Raw genomic sequence first — 21,684 nt, 5'->3', positions numbered from 1 at the left:
TCTATCACATGCCTCTATCACATGCTGTATATGTGCATAGACGGTCAGTCCATCACATGCTGTAAATTTATGTGTCCATAATTTTAAGGTTCTCCCCCACCTGGGACTGTCCATCAGATGCTGTATTTTCTAACCATTATTTTCCCAAACGTCCTTTATTGAAGCTATGCTGTAAATTTATGTGTCCATAATTTTAAGGTTCTCCCCCACCCGGGACTGTCCATCAGATGCTGTATTTTCTGACCATTATTTTCCCACCATTATTTTCCCAAACATCATTTGATGAACTCTCGTCCCCCCGCCAACCCTTAGGTTCGTCCGTCCATCACATGCTGCCTCCGCCAACCCTAGGTTCGTCCGTCCATCACATGCTACATATTTATGTGTCCAGAATTTTTAACCATCATTTCTTGGAAAATAATTCCACAAATGTTGATTTTTATTGCTTGATGGTAGGCTGGTGGTAGGCCAAGAAACCTACTTTACGTAACGGTATAGTATATCAGATGTGTCTAGGCCTACATCAGGTCCGACGGTGTCGCCCAAAGAGAAGCCTACATTACGTATGTGTCTAAGCCTAGGTACACCAGGTCCGTCAATCTTAGCCGTTAAAGTATACTAAAACACTAATAGAACACATAGAACACCTTCAAGTAATAGCACAGGTAAGTGGCCGATATGTAACAACTATCTCAGCTTGCTCAATGTTTACTGACAGTCGCGAAAACAACATAAAGAACTTTTCTAGGCAGCTCGCGACAGAAACAAAATGTCGAGAAAGTTTGACCCGACGCATGCGCAAATCAAATTTTCGACTAAAAAACGACTCAAAACTGGTGGTAGGGGGTATATGTTTTATCGCCTACAGCTTACATTTTTCATCTAACCGAAAAAACAAACATTTCTTGCACAATTGCATGTCCACAAGCAACTATCGAGCACAATGTATACCTGCCACAATGCACCTTTCGGAGCCTATTTGTTTACAAATATGCTGACCTCTTGCACATCTCATACACACATTTTACATGTGAACCATTACATTAGTTCCATGTGACTTAAGGTCACAAAGGAACTAATAATAAAAATAATTAGAGTTTGGGAATTTAATTACATTTGTAAATATTTAGAGAAGAAACATTATGTTTATCTTATTTATACGAAAGAGTGTATTTTTTCTGTTCACTTTCATGTTTTAATGTTGCTTTTGCTATCTTTGAAGAGGGGCGACAGTGACGGACTCCTAAGTGTTTCTATGTCATCCTTTGACCATTGTCTATGTATACTGTAAATTTGATTTGTTTTATTTCCACGCATGTATATAAATGGTTGAATAAATGTTGAATAAATGAAAAATTATGCTATCTAAGCTGAAAAATGAACAAAATATGTAAATACATTAACAATCATATCAAAAACATAACAAATGTCAAGTTAATGAATTACATTGAAAAGATCATCTAAATGCTTGACATACACATAACAGATGCAAGATGATACAAAAATGAAACTAATCCTACATTAATGTGGCTTTACGTTGCCAATTCTTGAAATATACTCTATACAATGCTAAAAGAAAATCACAGTGCTATATATCCTGATTGTATATGCTCCCACCCAAGGTATATTTTTATTTAAACTTAAATAATAAAACAAAATTTACCTTCTGTGAGAATTCCTGTTGCTATTCACATGTCCTTTTCCAGTGCACCCAGGTGTGGGGCATCTAAAAATGAAATTATAAATTTATTACATAATATCAATTAACAAAATTATAAGCAATAAAACACACTTAATGTTCCTTTATTTGTCCCTATCCCAACATATTTAGTAATAGGGAACAAACTTGAAAGACAAACCTGTGGCATCTTCAACTCAATTGCATTACACACTCTTTACACCTGTAATTTTCCCATATGAGTGTGATATATCAATACATCATGCCCATATTCTGGGCAAATACCATATATTTTACAAATGAAAATTGATTATGTCATAGTTACCAACCTGAGAGACCACAGGGGTCCAGGGGTGAAACCCCAGGGACGGTCGGGTTCGAGTCACATAATCAACAGTTGGTTCTAACAATGAACGCGCAAGATCACATGCGCCTTCTAGATTCTACTAATTGCATGATTGGCTGAGTTATTTTGATCAAAAAATAGAAATATTATAATATTCTCTGTGAATTGATTCTAGAACGAGATAACGAAAGCTCTCTAATGACTCAAGTTACTGCATGACCATTTATATTTCTAATAAACCCAATTTCTTCTAATTTTAAAAACATCTTCCCCTGAATTCATAATTCGTTATCAGGCATAGACTTGTGCTAAATGCGTGACAAATTTATGATCAGGCATCTGTTCCTGCAAAATGTGTGTTTCATCCAAAATAACTTTGAAATGCGGGACCGTCCCGCACGATGCGAGACGGTTGGTAACTATGTTGAGTGGACAGAGCTAAAAGAGGATCATTGGTAAAATAATAAAAAAAAATAGCAAAGAACATGTTTAGTAAGATGCACAACGTCCGTCAGCCTAGCTTCTTACAATATACACCTCTAACGAGCACTCAACATAACGAGCTGTCACATCCACACCTGGACACTCTGAATAACCTCATTAGGTTTCACTTTGTCATTTACTGTTCCCATGTCAAAGTGAACATAGAATAGCAACTACACCTGAGTGTTAAACATTTGTCATTGAATAATACATAACATTGTTCAGTTGCTGACATAATAGAATCAACATGAAAAAAAATCTGTATTTTTTTTTTAGATGACCTAATTACAAAATTCTAAACCAAATGTTTGATATCTAATCTACAATCATTCAGTGAAGTGAAACATAGGATTAGTGTGCATTTTTTAAATGAGGGATCATTCAAATATATAACATTAAAAACAAATCATATGACAACAATATTTCAAAGGCAGTCCATATCTCAGATAGCTGGCGCAGATCTAGAGCTTAACCTGACTATCACACATATAGGTCAAACGGGGTGGATCCACCGGGGTGGGGGTCCACATGGGTAAATCTCCCTAACGCTTTTTTGATTCCATGGTTTTGAAAGTCTGGATCCGCATCTGGATAGCGTCTGCTTTAGGAAACAATAACCAAAAAACCTATTCTTTACCCATTCAAAACTAATTACCAGAGGCTTTGCCTGAAGAGAGAGTAAGGAATATAACTAATATTTGAATATCAATGAGAAAAAAATATTTGTTAATTTGTTAACCCTAATCAAAGTTGTCTTAAAGATTTCTGTTCACTTTCTCATTTTGTAACTTTATTGAATAATGTAATCCAAGAACATTTAATTAATACAAAGTTTCAAGAACATATTTGCATAGAATGTCTCAAGTGGGACTTCTTGTGCATACATCTAAAATTGGCTTAGTTTGTGTTCTATTTAATTCCTATTGAATTGTGTGATATTAGAGCTGAATAAACAGGTGGTAGGATAATGCAATGTGCTGATTGGTTGTTTGTGGGTAGTTATTATGTAAATGACAAAACAAAACTACATTGAGTATCTTCAATATTAAAAATAATGAATTATAGTTTTCTATTTACAGTTGCATTTATTAATGTCTGTATACTATATTTAATTTATAGAATGAATATCTGATTGACTAATTTTTGTGACTTATTGCTTGATGATGATGAATGTCTGAGTTGAATTTTAGCAGCAAATTTTTCACAAACACAGTATAATTCAAGTGAAAAATTATTCATCATTAGCCAGAAACTCCATTCTCTTGGAAGGAAACAAAAAAACTTGGGGAGAAAATAAAAAGAATGATAGCAAGTCATTGAATTTTCCAAGGAGATCCCATGAACAAAGTTGTTTATGATCAGTTCAGGTTAAATATAAGATAGTTTGAACTTTTGCAGATGGTCCCTGAGGCTTGCTGCCAACAATCACAAGCTCACATTTACAAAAGGCTTTTATTTTATTGATTTTAATTGACGAATATTCATTCATTCATCCTCGGAATACATTTTTATTTCTTTCCAATTTTTCTGGTAGACCCATTACGTTATGACCATAATCTTGCTGTAAATGAGAAATTATCCAATTACTATTTACGCTTTTATAGCGAATACGGCTCTAATGAAAAAACTGGGTTTTTTTTGCATACTCACTAAATATCACAATATAAAATGTTTGTCTAAAATGGAAGTTACGATTGACACTGACTATTGATTAACTACATCTCTCGCCAGAAACTTGGTTATGAATGGTTTATCATCGCTATCAAAATTATAAATTATTTTTGAGGCAAAAAAAAAACAAAACAAAACATAGGAACTTTGCTAAGTTTTTGTCGCAACAACCCTAATGAAATATTCATCCTGTTCAGGGGTCCAATAATTATCAATCAATTTCATATTGGATATTTTCGCCTAATTCGATGCTTTAGAAATCTTGGCCAGTAAGAGGTTTGAGTAGTGACAATAAAGTGTGAAAGTGTGGTGAAAGAAGTTTGTGAACTAGAAGATGATTAACAGGCAGACAAATGGTTTCAAAATGGAGGCACTTCAAGGCTTGATGACTTGACAAACTATAGCCTAGTGATTTGAAAGCTTTGTTGCAACTTGCATTACTGTCTTTGTTTCACTTAACCTGGGTAAACAGACTACACTATCATACACTTATCATAGACATAACAGTTTTTAGTTGGAAGCCAAAATGGAAGTTTATTTTTGCCATCATATTTTTGCCGGTACAATTTTAACATTTGTTTATTTTCATATTTTAATGCATACAATACAGAATACTGTATACACCCTGTTGATTGAAGATACAATTGATTGTTAAATATTTTAAACATAAACATCAAGTAAAAAAGTTCCTAGACTTAAATTTTCACATTTAAATTTGAACAATAGTAATAATATTTAAAGAACAAGTTATATTTCAATCCATAAAAACAATACAAATATTGTAATAAAAACAATAATTATAAAAAAAATTATTCATATTTTTATAGGCTCAACTTCCTATTTATTAAATATATGATACTAGTGGGTCTAAAATAAGAGTATGTATATAAAATTAAACTGACATCAGAATATAAAATATTTAGCATAATAAATTAATATTAAAAAAAAACATTTTATTTTTTTTTTAAATATCTATATTAAATTTCAATGAATTTCTACTTAAGGGAAGTCATCCATGTCCTGATGGCAAATCAATACACTTTCTGAATGATTAAAAGATTTGACAATTGATCAATCAAATTAATTGTCTGATATTAATAATTTAAATAATTAATTGATTAATAAAAAGGAGAAACCATATACATTTTTTCAAGGTAATTTCTCTTCAAACCCAAAAACTTCACTTAACCTGTCATATTCTAATAGTACTCACTTTTAAAGGTCAAATCAATATTTCTGATGAATAATTGCTCATAGAGTATCTTTTAAAAGTACACTTTTTATGTTTAAATTTAAATGTTTTGCTTGCCATATTCTTTAAATTTAAATGTTGAGTTCCAAAAAGATAATTGTTTTTAAAAGAATACTTTCAATTAGAAAATAAGAACAGTATGTTTTTGATAATAATTTAATAGTTCCCTTCTTCTAAAATTTGATTTAAAAAAAATATCTTTTTCTATCTAAAATGGAATAATAAAATTTCAGTTAGAAGTAATACAGTGAAGTATATCAACTAGAAGTGAAAAAAAGCATTAGAAAATGCCGTGGTAACCAAACCCAAGGATCGCAAATGCACTTATAAATTGATTATAATAAAGATGAACCACAGGGAGAGAAATAAAGTAATCAATATTACATGCAGACAAGGACATAGTAAGCACATAAAAACAATGACTCGCTGTCAGCTTTTCATAAAATTATACTCAACAAAAATATAATATTCTAAACAAAGTCCAGAATACACTTTCCATCTTCATGGAATATCAAACTAAGCAATCAGGGACCAGCTTATCAATTGTGATATTAAAGAAATCTGGTCAAATTTTGCTTTGCAACCATTCATATTATTGCTCAGGGAATTGTGGGTAATATTTTGATCTAAAACCTAACAGACCAAAGCAATTACTTCTTCTACCCCAGTACTCAATGAATAAGTGTATCTATTCTTTAGTGTAATATTATGAGAGCTTTTTTACAGAAATATCTCAAAGAACATACAGCAGGATTAATATTTGAAATTAATACTACTGTGTTAACATTGTACGACCGCGGCCAATGGCGGGAGGTTGTCAGGACTTCATCAGTGAGGCCTCAACAACCCCAGCCAAGGATACAGAATTGAATGAATATTACATTTCTAAAATGATTATTATATAAATAAAAAGAATAGTTTTAAACATCATATTAGAAAGAAAAGCCTTTAAAGATACACTGTCTTTGACCAGAATAAACTTTAAAAATATAATTAAATATTTCAGTTGCTTACTTTGTGTAACTGAGAGTGTTACTAGCTTAATAATACCATTAAAAATTAAATTGTTTTGATGCTATTTTTTTTTTCAAAGTTTATCGTGTGCAGACAGTATAACTTTAATAAAGTTAAAATGTTAATTGAACAAGTGTATGCTTACTTTAATACTTGGTCGTGGATCTGAAGTACTGCAAATTGTGAAAGCAAAACAGAGAAAGAGGAAAAACCAACAAACACAATTAGGTTAGGAATTAAATATTTATAATTAAACATGAAAATAAAAATATAAATTATAGATAACAATGTATATTATATAGAATACCATTTATATTAAGCAATGAACATACATTATGCAAGGTTGTGAATATCAATTTAGTAACACATAATTCAAAATTAAAAAGGAAAACAATATAAAACTAAATTATAATTATTTAAAAATATCATCTTTATTAAAAACAAAAACATATTTTTATTACCTACATTAATTCAACTGTTGCTGATGATGCACATTTACTTATTAATATATATCAAAGGACAGAAAAAAAAAACTAGAGACCTAAATGTTATAAACAGAAAATATTCACTTTTAGAACAGGTAGATTTTCCCTTTGTTTACAATACTAGTTACAATTAACTTTAATTTCCACAGTAAGAGCACAGTGATGAAAAAAAAAAATGTCCAAAAGCATAGATATGTAATACTGAAACACACCAAACTTTCACTTTGATCAAAAACAAAATATTAAACTTTCTCAGTTCTCAGAGCCAAATGGCTACTTCTATAATATATATTATAGAAGTATAAGTTCAAGAACGTGACAGAGTGGGTGACAGAGTAGCCATGGATGGATGACCCTCTAAGATCTTGCGCTTGTTTTGCCTGTTCTCTGTAGTTAAGTTGATAATATGTATTTAAGTATTTAAAAAATAAATAAAATAAATAAATTAATAAATAAAAAGAAAATTTATATAAAATGAATTAACCTTTATAAATATAATAAATGAAATGCAGAAAAGGCTGTTTCTCTTTGCAAGTGGAAATAGGGCCGCGAGCAGCTCTCTGAGATGGATACGTGCACCTTACAAGAAGCCATTATTATTATTATTATATGATTGTCATGTGATGCGTCATGTAACAGTGTCAACAAACTGATGGATTGGATAACCATACAATGCGAGAATTTAGTTCACCCTCAACCAGCTGGTGCACTACATCATCTTGTTTTTTTTTTCTTTCATTAATTAGAGTAACCCACTATCTAATTCTACTAAGATAATTAATTTTGCAAAGTTTATTGAATGTAATCATTATGGGAGTGTTCATTCTAAAGGCAAATATCAGCACACGCATAAGAAAATATTGCAAATATGGTGGCCAAATATCATCTCAATGGAAGAAATAACGGGGATAACCAATATTTCCAAGATCAGTCCTATGTGTGTGTGTTTACAAAAAATTAATCGTAATTCACTGTTTTTGCACTATAGCTATACCTCTAAATTTGTTTAATAGGGTTTTTGAAAAAATCCTGGCCAAACTAAACTTCTGTGGTACCAAATTTCCTCTTTCACAGTACCAAAGAAATAAGAATTTGAAAAAAAATGAGTACCAGGAATTAAAGAAAGAAAGAGTCTATAACAGGAAAACCAAGAGAAATTGGGAAAGCAATTGAAACTGATGGAAGAAGAAAGAAGTAATGAGTAACTAATAGTTAAAATACAGGAGCAACAGAAAGAATAACAGCAAGAGAGATTTCAATTGTTATTAAAATTCTGTAAATTTCTGCAGGCTCTAGCCTGGGGTTAATGATGAATTGCTAACATTTCCTAACCATTTTCAAGCATATTTACAGTAACATAGCATACATCAATATATTAATTACTGTTGTTAAGTGGGATCGTATATAGAACAATGGCAGAACAGCAGTTTGTAATCACTACTACATTATTTTATGCTGATTTAATTTACGTTCTCATTGGCATCAGAGAGCCAATAGACAGTGATAGGTTCACATTTTGGCAATCCTGTCCGGCCAACTGAGTGTTATTTTTTCCTCACTCTGTAATTTTGTGATTTTGTGTTTGTCAGTTTTAATGTTCTTTGGACCAAATAAATGAAATGAAATAAAAAAATAGACAGATCTAGATTTTTGAAACAAGGAGAACAGGGAAAGGGGAGCACACAAAGAGTTGCAGTTCTGAAAGATTAATTTTCTGCAATTCAGTGCATTGGATCTCTTAAGATATGAAATGTATTATAAAGTATTATTACTTTTATTATTTACTCTCATTTTTTACAGAATAAATGGGATATTTTCCTTTCATTATTACTATTATTCATTTATTCTGTTGTCATTAAAATGCAGAGTGCAAATTGTAGAAAAGATAAGAGCTTCTTGGAGGGTTGTGTTGACATTAAGGCCATTGTGTTTATATAATATGCCACATATTCATTTAAATAAATTTAATACCTAAATTTTAATAAAGTTATTAAATCAAGAAAAAGAGTAAATATGAATTATTACCAGCAACAGTTGAACAAATATTAGTTCAGTTCCTCATAGAACACTGTAAATTTAACAAAACTCAACTAAGTGTAAAAAACACAACATAAAATGAATATCAATATTTTGTTTTATACTTACATTTTTGAGGAATCTTGTCCTTATGTGGGCAACCAGATAAACTAGTAAATGACAAAAAATTTATTTATTTTTTCTCCTTAGAAAAGTATATTGGGTTCCATGATTGCACTATAAACTGTAAGTGTGAATTTATGATTTTTATTTCAACTATGTTTTCAGAGTGTGTCCCATCCAGAAAATAAATTTGACTACATAAAACTAACCTACAGAGTTGATTAAATTATTAGCTTTTTGATTATAAAGACATGATGTAATGACTAACCCAAGATAATTGCTTTTTATGAAAGAAAATGAGATTAAAGTAAAATATTAAAATATGATAAAATATTAATTAAAAAAAACATAATGTGAAGTACTGTACAACTGTATTACATCAGGTGTGCTCATCTTAAAAAGGGAGAATAGGAATGTGGAGATGACTGCACTAGCGAGTTACCAATAAATTATTCTGGTGTATGCTTAAATATGTAGAGCTGTACTCATATCCAAACAGGATTGCACATACACACTCCAAACATTTTATACTAAAAGTTCTTAGTGGAGTAGGTTCATAACTTAGTTGTTACGATGCTTGCCCTCGTACCACACAATAATAAAAATAAAAATGATTTGTTCTCACTTCTGAAACCAACGCCACTCCCTAAGCCTCATAATGAGACCTCCCAAGGTTTATTCAATCCTGGCTCGAATTTGCATGCAAATTAATTTTCAATAATAGCAATATTATACTATAACGACGAAGCCGCGACACTTTTGAGAATTATAAAATAACCTATTTAAAGATAAAGCATAGTGTGCTGTCTATGTTGAATAAACTTCCAACAATAAATTTAATTGAATTTCTTGCTTATATCTAAGTTATTAACATTCAATTGGAAATTAGGGAAAGAGAAAATATTTTTTTTGCCAACTTGGATGCATAAATATTACCACTCATATAATTATTCTTTAACATATAAATTTGAAATGGCTGTGATTAAGTTATGGATTTTCATATTAAAGTCTTTAAATCACTAATTTTTCTGTTTCCAATTGGAAATTGATAACTAGTCTAATAAGTACTTTCAAATAAGTAACTCCAATATATTAATCAAAATTTCTTTAAAAAGTCCCAAATGGTATTACAGAATTTAAGATAAGTTATTTATCTTTAAATCAGCAAAAGCTAATTTTACTCTCATTAGAAATTGATAACTAGTTTAATCAGGACTTTCAAATAAGCAATCCAATGTATTAATCAAAATAATAATTTAAAAAAAAACACACACTTTTGCCCCAAATTTATTACTGAATTTAATAACACAATTTTGTAATTTTTAAGAATATTTTTTCTAACAAAAGTATTATTGATGACATTTAAAGATAGAAAGATCAATCTAATAAATATAGACAATCATATATTTAGACTTGAATACTTAAATAGGATATTCGCCTATATATGTATGTACCTCCTGTGAAATTCAATTAACATTATTTATTATTACATGATTGCTTTCTTGATCTGCCCAATGGCTCATATAATCATATGTAGCATGTGAATCAACGATCTAGGCAAAGAGACAGTATAACTGAGATTAAACCAACACAACCCAGGCTGATTGAAACACTGCAACCCGCTTCGAGGGGATTATTCATGACTTCTGAGCGGTTGTTTTTACACGTTTTACGCGAGTTCCGTTCCGCTACCACAGCAACTAGGGAATATGGTAATAACATGAGAAGCTCTTTGGTTTATCTTGGCAATGTTGGCACAAGTTGTGTGTGCACTCATGTGGAAATGCTTATGGGATTGGGAGTACATAATTAGGTAGTTCAAGAATTAGAGCTAGGCCTACAATATTTACTGAATAACAGAAGTGAAATTAGAAAAAGTAATACTAAATTAAGTATACTATACTGCAATGTAATTGTAAGTCCTCAACCAGTGTGCAAATACTTTAATTTTGTCTTACAACTCAGGTTGAACATCGGAGTGATAATGTCACTTGTACAACACATACTACAGTGTACTAAGTTTCTATGTTAGTCTTTTTAGGATATTTGATTTAATTTTTGATGGATATTTTGAGATGTTTCTAAATACAAGTAATATTTTTATTATTATTGTTAATTAACAGGGAACGAATGATGTTAGGAAACTGAATAGGTAAATTAAAATAAATTTGTACCAAGGCAGATTTTGAGGTTTTAATATTAATACTACAAGTTGTTTAAAAAGAGCCTACCTCCTATGATGATGGTACAGTCCAGTCACATGACCTGAACCATCACAACCTGGTGTTGGACACTTGCTTCCTTCCATGTTCAACATTTCTATAGAAAAAGAAGTACTTCTGTCAAATTACTTGTAATTTACCAGCCATGGTAGTTGTAAATAACTTGGTAAAAAAAAATGCAGAATATATATTAATAAATAAAATTGATATCTCAGAATATCTAGTAATTGGGTCCGCAGAGAAAGGCCACAGAATCTAACTGTACGTTGAGCAGTATATATTGGCCTCATGGTAAAATGGTGGGGGGGGGGGGAGAAATATAAAAGAGGTGGAAAAATGACCTGGGACAATGTTTAGTCTGAACTAGTTGGTAGTTTGGCATTTTTACAATGTACGATTAATTATTAGTTATTTATGGTTATGGTTTTTTGGTTTTTTTAAAAATTTATTATGTATAGTAAATGTAAAATATTTTTACTCTGTTAATATATCCAAATTTAGCTATGAATTCCATGAATATCAATCTCCATGATGAAATACATAATAGAAATTTTGAGATAGCAGATGATGACAATATCAACAAACAGCTGATGACAATAATAACAAGTAGATGACAAAAAGTATATAAGTTCACTTGTTAATGGTATGCGTGTAAACCAAAAAATCAATTAATAAGCCAATGTATGGCACCATCATAACTTTAATACCTTAGCGAGCGAATTACTTTATTGAAAAGAAACTTATTTACATAAAATCCAGGTGCGAAATTTAATAGGATCCTAACTACCAGTAAAATATCATTCTAATAATATTGATTAACAAGTTGTGAATAACATGAAACCTTTGTTAGTTATCAAAGTACGCCAAACAGAATATCATATTACAAATATTACATTTATTAATATGTACATTAAGGTTCAAGCTACTGTTTTGGAGGGATTGGTTATCACGCCACTACCATCTCTATCGTCACAGACAAATCATTTCCAGCACTGTCATTATTCTCATCAACATTCATGCTGTCAACACCATCACAATCACGAACATGTTTGACACTATATTATTATTACCACTATATCAGAGTTAACATCATCACCAGGTTAATCTATTTATTATCTTTTTTTATTTTCATGTTCTAAATTTAAACCTATTTTCACCTTTCAACCACAAAAGCAACATTTGGTTTTTCCCTTTATGTGATCATAACTAAATATTGTCTTTATATCCATTTTTCAATGGATATATAGACTTAGATATGTTGAGGAATTTTCCCTTTTTTAAATCATCAACCAATTTTTTTTTCATATTTTTTACAACATTAAATTTTGTCTTTTTTCCCCTTCTCACCATCATTGACAATTTTAGACTTTTTAAATTTCTTTCACAGCTGAATTTTCACTACCTGTATTAAATAATTTTGTTTTTTATGTGATAAATAATTAATTTGATTGCACACTTTGTCCTGACAACTTAATTCTTAGTCATAATTCATCATGAAATTCTTTACCCCATTAAACATTCATTAATACCTTCTCAAACAAAAGAAATAAGGTAGTTCTATTACATCATCAATAAATAATAAAACAATAATAAAATAATCTTCACTATGAATAAATCCATCACAATAAACATTAGAACAATTGCACTATAATGAGGTGTTCTGTTGAAAACTGTTGCCTCTAATGCATTGTAATGATCTGGAAGAGTTCATATTATATTACAGGGATGTTTCTTTTAGTAACATTTGCAGAAATTTGAAACAGGTAGAAATTTAAAAATAAAGAAGTCAAGTGTGATCTGTACAAAGAGAGTGTTCTATCCAGTGAAGCTCTAATCATTTGGTACACTCAATTTTCTATAAAGTAACATCTCGTTATGAGACTTGAGGGGTTGAGTTGTCTTAGGGGTTTGACTTGAAAGGGATATAAAAACGGTCGAAATATAATGGTATTAAAAATCAAGCATCTACCTCCAGGCTACCCCTTCCTCTAATGTTACAAAAATAAATGTACATATTAAACCTTTCAATTAACAAGGCCTGTCTAAGCACAAGAAATTGACATTTTAATATCATCATTTAAACCTAAGTGTCTTTTTATTACACTGGTGACAAATTGCACCTGAACATTATATCACAAAAGTTTAGAATTATTAGCAAAGAATGTCAAATTTCTATGTGCAGATGGTATGCATACTCAGTAATGCTAAGTGCGTGCATGCTAGCTAATTTCGAGCGGCATTCACCAACGGAGATGATTTCTTTGAAGTTTGATCGAAAACAGTATGATTTACAACAAGTCAAGAAGGTTAATTACAATATCATAATTTTTTGAATAGCAAATGTTTTGTTGAAGAGATAACTATTCAAAATAAATGCTGTTAGAGCAAACATAACCATTTTTCCTCTTTTCAATTGGTATTTGAACAATTTTAGTATGCAAATTTGAAGGAGTTGATTAGTTATTATTATTATCATAATGATACAAGTATATTATTACACAGTGTCTTATTTTCTTGTTCTAATTTGTTCCTTAAACACTACATAATGACTTATAATATTATTACATTCAACATATTTCATTAATAATTTAATTCTAAATAGATTATTTGGATTCACATACACTGATTTTTAAATAACATACATAGTATATGCATCAAATTCTCTTTTCATACTGTGATGAAAAGAATAAACAGGTAGAAACAGAGAAAAAGAAACATGTTTGCAGAACATTATACTCTTATCATATGCTCTTATCAATAAAACTGATTCTACCAATTACCTATGAAGAAGTGAGAGATGGAAGGCAATGATTAGTTGTGGTAGATGTATCTTTTGATACAAAAACATGGTTATTATAATTTGAACATATTTTTCTCATCATCCACTTTTTAAAAATACACTGCCACTTCATAACATAAATGCACTATATCATGTCAACTGCCAGACTTGTTTATAATGATGTGGTTTGAGGATGTGTAGTATCTTGAATAATGTATTTTAGTCTATTTTGTAGGTATAGGCTTAGTGATGTTAATTCAATCAGTTTAATTGATGTTTAATGATGTGTATATAATAGTGAGTATGTATGTAACAGTGTGATCAATAAATTTATGTGCAGGGTTGAATCTTGAATGCGTATGCTTATAGAAAATGGAGGATGACTTACCAATAGCCTGTGCTAATGTGGTTGGTTTTTCTCTCTCTTGAAGGCCTGACGATGATGGTCTTACGGTTGGAACCTTGATTACATCATCCGCTCCAGAAGTGCCCTCCACCTCTTGATCAACACTAAGAACAGCATCAGAATTTGGTGTTTCAGCACCGTCTTCGTCTATGGAATCGGCTTTGCCATTCACCAGCGCAGGACCATCTTTCATCTCGATCTTCAACTGTCGAACAATGTGCTCTTCCTCGGTTTCATCTGGTAATCTCTCAATATCTTCATCTTCATTCTCCTGCTCATCTTCCACATCTTCGGCAATCATCAGTGGTTTGATGTCCTTGCCTTGGTTTAAGGCATCTATGTTTTCCTGGATGGCCTGTAATGAACTCCTTGGTTCAAGTGTCTCCTGTGATTCGGACCCAGACTCTTCATCATCGGCATGGTCATACTGGACTATTGCAATGTCGAGCTCTTTCTTGATTGGTACTTCATCAATAACAAGATTACAAGATTGTTCCAAGTCTTCCTCATTATCTATGGAACCTTTGTTCAGAGTATCACTCTGCTCCTCTTTTTCTTTCTTTTCTTTTAATTCCTCTGACAATTGTTCACTCATTTGTCGTAAGTAATTTGGAACACTAATTGCTTCTTCTTGTTTACCAACATTTTCCTCCTTTATTCCTTCCACATTTTCTTCAGTCATGTCCTCATCAATGACCATTTCACCGGGTTCTTCCTCTTCAAAATCTCCCACCTGCTGTTCAACCTCATCTTCCGAAGGAGGCGCTTCTACCAAAAGAGCTCCAACATCTTCAGCATCTTCCTCTAAATCCCTGACATCATCAAGGTCTTTACTCTCAAATTCTTCAGCATCCTCTGCCACCATAAAACCAGTTTCCTGCAAATTCATTTCAGGTTCTTCCATTAGAAGCACAGGTTCCTGGTTTTCCTCAACAGTTTCTAAAACATTTGTATTTGTTTCCTCTCCATCTAAAATGTCCAGCTCCTTCTGAAGTTGCGGTGGTCCAGGGGGACGGTCCTGATTCTCAACAACTTCTTCGACAGCATCTAGTTGGGGTAAATCCTCATCAACTTGTTCAACACATAAATCTTTAATTTCACTGGGTTCATTTATATCAACTTCTTTTGTGGAAAGTTCATCAGTTCCGTTTATCTTTGTAAAATCTGGGTTCTCACCTGCTTTTAGGTCGTCATTGTTACTGTCCGATTTTCCCTGATCAATTTCCGCAGTAACATTATCAATAATTCTCTGAAGATTCACTATCGCTTGTTGACTACACTTAGTCTGAGCATCCTCATCTTGTGAAGATGTGGAATTTGTTTCCTCTGTTTCTACACTGTTTACAAGAGAGCCGTTGTCATCCTCGGTGTCATCTTCATCCCGTACATTACCTTTCCTTCGTGGTGTACGTTTTGTTTTCTTGGCTGGTTCTAATGATGCTGTATCTGTTTCTATTTTACGTTTCTTTGCTGCTACAGGGCATGCAGAAACACTGTGAAGATTAAAAAAAGTACCAGTAACAACAATTTTGAATGCAATTCAAATTTTCTGACCTCACCATCAGCTTATATAGTAATGATGAAATCAACTTTTTGTTTCCACCAAAAAAGGTAATATGAATTTTAATTCATGAAAGTCATCTATATTCTTATTAGAGCTAAGAACAGATGTACAGATGGTCAAATTAATTAAATCATAACAAGTGGAACTGTCAAACATCATACAAAAAAAAAATTATTAAGAAATATGACTCTAGATTCTCAAGATTTCAGGTTGAAAATACCATGAACATTTTTTTTAGCCTTATTTTAATTTTACTACCAGGAAACGATGAAAAATATGGAGCAGTAAATAAACAGGTAAGCAAAGGGAGCAATGTCAAAATCTTCTTAGGAAATTGGCCTTTTGCAGTGAAAACATTGAACATATCCTCATGTTCCATTATAAAGTCAATGTAAATACAACTTTATCTAATTTAGTAATCTATTGAACAATATTTAACCATCAGTATGTAATCTCAAACCTTTAGAACAACAGCTATGTTATTCTATGTTGTAATTATTTAGCCTGTCCTGATGAAAATAAGTGCAGCTATATTCATAAGAAATGTACATAGAGGAACAGACACTATAGGATTAAATGCTTTATGGATATTCTTGAAATGTCCTTCCTTTATGTTAGAAGTGAAATGAAAAAAAAAGTGTCTATAAAGAAGATTAATTGGAAATAAAATGGATGACACAGTATAATGGTTTGTTTTACTTAAGTTTCCTTCTTATGGCACTTATGACATTTTGCTTTGTAGCAAACAAAGAAAATTGTGGATAGCACTGTGTAATAGTTGCTATATCCTATCAACACTGTACCATCTATTTCAATTTTCCAAAGTGTGGTCTAGAATTGGTAATAATACTGTGTTATTCCACACTTTGCTATCTATTTTAATGACTCAAAGAAAAGTGCAGGCCAACACTTGATAATACATTGTGTATAATAATGTATATAGTTATTGTAGTTTACATCCAGATACAGTCATTCCAAATTAATACCTTGACCTTTTAAGTTATTCATGAACATGAATAGATATGTATCAAAAATACCATAAGCCTCTGAAGAGTATTTTGGAATATCGGTAGAAATTTTGCTAATAACACAGTAACTTAAGGAGTAAAAACTATTAATATTTGTCTTGTTCATGCATAATATTTAATGGTGGCATGTCAGACTCCTCAGTTAATGACACCGGAAGAGAAGTAATGCATATAAATGAAAATTCACACATAAACCTGCAATTAATTTGTTGTAAGTAATCTGTTTTTTTCAAAATATAAAATTCAAGCTTTGAAAATTGTTTTAGGAATATTTTGAGAAGGTAAGCCACTGAAATTGTTCCTTCATAATACAGAATTGGTTGCTAATAAATTACTTTCTATTGCAAAAGACTTTAACAAAAAAGTGTTGCTGTTGAACATGGGTCAGAGAAATAAATTAAGTAAGATGCTGTCGGGTAGTCAATATCAGACTTGGATATTGGACATATCAGTTCTGCTTCCTGTACTCAGCAAACACTTAATAAATAAAAGACTACAAAAAAAAGTTGCAGGAATTGGCACCGGAGGTGACTGTAATGATTATGAACAGCACTGTTGGAATGGAGCCATATAAATGGAGTGATTGATTGGCTGATTAATTGATAATGATATTGATATCATAAAGAAGACTGTGCGATAATAACAACATTGACAATGATATGACGATGATAATAATAATGATGACAATAATAATGACAATGATAGAGATGAAGGCAATATTGGCAATAATAATGCTAATAAATGATAATGACAGTAATGTTGATGACCGCAGTGACAATGACAATTTTTTATTGATAGTAAAACAGTAGATTCATGGAGTAAAAATATTCCACCACACGAAAATGATGACATTACAGATACACGAATGTGTGATATAATTGTGCTGCTATAAATTTAGATTTGAAAATCCATTCTTGAAAATGGATCAGATTGAGACGGAGTAAGCACGGATTAAATGTCAATGATTATATTCCGTGATCAAGTGCTAGTCGTTTATATCGCACAAACTTAGAAGCTACACAAAGCGGTATAAACTAGCACTTTCCGTCTTATACATAATTATATTGTAATGCCTACCAACCATTTTTTCAAGCAATGGCTTAGGCCTACATTCTTTTCTTTAAGAAATACAGAAAACCATCTTATTAGTCGACAAGTTTTATCTTTACCAAAGTAACAGGATGAACTTAACACATTTAGAGGTTTTGTGTTATTTTCATAACTTAATTTAGGCCTTCAAATAAATACTGTATTATATATATACAATGTCTTAAAGCTTAATTGTATGGTATGTCCATTTGCAGATGCTGGAGTTTTGAATTTTCACGAAGTATTTAAATAATAAAAAATAAATTAATATATCATATAAAACACAATAGGCCTACAAACGTCAATTGTGTGTTAACATTATAGTGACCAACTACAACACTACTGCATATTATACTATTAACACATGAAAAAACGACCTTATCTAAAAATGATAAAATTATAATGTGCTTGAGTATGTATTACCCATACAACTAGACTCTAAACCATATTACAATGGTTTATACATGCAGTCTGGGTTAGAATCTCGTTTGGCGTCAATTTTGCCCCACGCTCACAGATTTTTCTCATTGAAAACTACATTAGCCAGGGGAGAATCCAGTGGGGGGGAGGGGGCACGTTATGCCATTACTCACTTATCTATTCTGAATAGGTTGTTCCCCCTGTTTGAAAAATTCTGGATCCGCCCCTGTAAGCTAATATAATTACTCAGTGAAAATTTAAAACAGAACTAATCCAAGGCATTTATAATCTTTCCTAGTAGCATCCTTACTAATGAACAGGTAATTGAGAGTTTTGGATTCTTCCAGCAGACTCCACAGACTGATTACTTGTGGCTCTTGAAGGGTTTTTACAAATTGAAATGACATCGGAGATCATCAAGAATTTGAGCATGCATCAGAGATGAGGCTTACCCAATAGCACTCAATTATTATAATGGACATATTAATTGCTTTACAGAGAACTTGATGAGTAAAGAGGATTTGGAGAATATCTAATCATAGGTTCAGTTTCATTATGCAAACTGTTTGTTGTGGTTACTACTTTTAATTTAGATTCTTATATTATAATTTTCTAATGGAAGTTTAAAAAAAAAAAAATTACTGTTCCCATACAGGAACCTGAGGCTTGGCAGTTAAGATGACTACCTTCTAATCCCTAAGTCCAGGATTCAATCATGGACAAACATAATTGAGACTTTATTAACATTCAAGAACACCTTTAACTACTTGGACTAATAAACTGACTGATTATATAATGCATCTACTGTAGGTTGAAATTATAATCATCTTCATTGAAAGAATCACCCTTGTTGAATATTACATGTTGATAAAAAATATGGACATCAGTTACTGTAAAAACAATTACCGGTTACATTTTTGTTGAATCATAAATGCTATCAAAATTCAGCTATAATTTCTTTTTTAAAAATACACATTAAAATCAACATTTTCAGAACTATTTCATTTTCATACAGTATACAGTAAGCTATCAATTAGCATAAACCGGGTTTTTTTTTGTCATAAAAGTTAACAGCTTTGATGATCCATCAAATTGAATAATTTGAAAGTGGTGTTGTTACTATACTATGAACCTTGACCAAGTATACGCATCAGTAGAACATTAGAATGAACTTTGGACACTATTCTTACAAACTCTTACAAGTTGGTTTGAACTTGCTGAACAACGATATCTTACTCAAAAATAATATTAAAGTATGTGAAATAAATTGAAACACATACAAAATAAATGATAGTAAAATTGGCTTAACTCTCATCATCAAAGCATATATTATGGGTAGAATGGGGTATTAACATACAAAGCCAGAGTCAATACCATACCTTCTATGTTTGGCAAACTTTCCACTGACGTGACCGGAGCCATCGCAACCATACGTCGGACACCTGCAGGAAAATATTAACACCTGTTAAATTCACACACAATCTGGTAAACATTCTAGATTTAAGTATTCAGCAAGTATTAAAGCATTTGTTGTGTATGGTATTATCAGGTGAACACTTAAACTAGTTCCATGCTTCCTTGCATTGTCCCTCCCTCTGCTGTTGTGTAATACACAGCGTTTGCCACAGAATTATCAGCTCAACACTAATGGCAAAGTGAGTTGGACAGTCTTAATATTGTCCTTCCTACTCCTGTTTTGAACAACAGCAATTGTCATTAAACTCAAAAGTGGTTCCATCTGTCTTTGTGTCGTTCCTCCTGGTGATACTGCATTTGTCATAGTACTATCAGATTATATTTAGGGGAAAGAAAATTTTACCATTCCTTGTTCCACTGTTCTTCCCAGTTGTTTAATATAAAGCAAGCAGATTCCCCAGGACCCATCTTGAATTTATCCACTATAAAATTATTTAGTTGTTAATTATTTACTTAATAAACATATAATAATGCATATTTTGTAAGATGTGTTTGGTTTCTTTTTAATGAGGATAGTAGCCTTATAGGTTCTATACCCCTGGTATTCAATCTTTATAGCTAGGGGCCAGTTTTTAATCTATTGAGACCACGGCTGACCGACATAAATTTTTACTTCCAATTTTTCAAATGTCAGCCCCACCCAACTTTATATAGGCTTACAAGTCTTCCTAATAGGCCTAGGCCTATTATTAGCCTTGGTTTTTCGACATCATAATAAGCCTTGTTTTGTAAAAATGAGGGAATGCAGTTGGCATAGGGAAGGGTGGAGGATGCAACAAATCTCCTACCCTTCCACCACTAGAAATTTTCCAAAAAAAAACAACCCTAATACGCAAGGAAGTTTAGCGATGTTGTGCAAGCCGGATAAAAAAACATTTGGCGGGCCTGAGTTTGCCCTCGGGCCAGCGGTTGAATTTCGGGGTTCTATACTACACAATTCAAAGGCTGACCAAACATTATTTAGTCAAACTGATAACAATGTTTAAAGAATTATTTGCATTGTATTATGTAGCATACAATAATGATATACAAGAATACAATTTAAAAATTTAAAATTTTACTATAAAAATGTTGAGTATCAAAACATGATGACAGTGCAATCAATAAAATCATTAGATTCACCAGATGTTCTTCAGACTTCAACTCTAACTTAACTAAACCATTTCTTTTGTGGAAGCCTTCAAAACACTCAATAGCACTCGGGAGCTTTTATTAGATGTGGTTTTACACGACAACTTATATAGCCAAACCGAATGCTTGATAGACACACAAGCAAACAAACTTTCAACCGATAAAAAAGTCGAATACTCAGAATACATTAAGCTGTTTAGTTTGGCGCATAAACTCCTCAAGTTGATTCCATACTACAATAATCAATCTTGATTGAAGCTCAGAATTAATATATTTGAACAAAGTACATAAAGCCATATGGCAAAGACCTTACTACATGACTTAATCAACATCTTACAAAAGCCAAAAACAATGGTACTGTTTGCAATTAAGATTGTTATTGTCTATCTTTTTTATTGGGAAAAAGAGAACTGTTCTCTTTGGAAATATGTACAGTAATACCCATAGTTATGCCATGGAAGTTGCAATGAAGTGCACCCTCAGTAACACAGTGGTGGTGAA

General features: G+C 31.7%; 1 protein-coding gene across 3 annotated transcripts in view; it reads right to left on the bottom strand.

The window, feature by feature from the left end:
• Positions 1-21,684, bottom strand: part of LOC117101955 (myelin transcription factor 1-like) — a 47,027-nt gene that overhangs the window by 15,029 nt on the left and 10,314 nt on the right. For all 3 annotated transcript variants that reach the window (XM_033242085.1, XM_033242086.1, XM_033242087.1), the window contains exons 4-9: positions 19,956-20,018; positions 14,458-15,968; positions 11,300-11,387; positions 9,075-9,115; positions 6,590-6,617; positions 1,664-1,726 (exon numbers count right to left, since the gene is read on the bottom strand). In XM_033242085.1, the coding sequence (XP_033097976.1) occupies positions 1,664-1,726; positions 6,590-6,617; positions 9,075-9,115; positions 11,300-11,387; positions 14,458-15,968; positions 19,956-20,018 (1,794 nt within the window). The remainder of the gene's footprint in view (positions 1-1,663; positions 1,727-6,589; positions 6,618-9,074; positions 9,116-11,299; positions 11,388-14,457; positions 15,969-19,955; positions 20,019-21,684) is intronic.

Source organism: Anneissia japonica, unplaced genomic scaffold (genome assembly GCF_011630105.1).
Source record: "Anneissia japonica isolate Jap-2015-1 unplaced genomic scaffold, ASM1163010v1 scaffold997_len2565447_cov190, whole genome shotgun sequence".
NCBI lineage: Eukaryota > Metazoa > Echinodermata > Crinoidea > Comatulida > Comatulidae > Anneissia > Anneissia japonica.
Note: the sequence above shows the minus strand (reverse complement) of the source record. Positions and strands in the feature narration are given on the sequence as shown.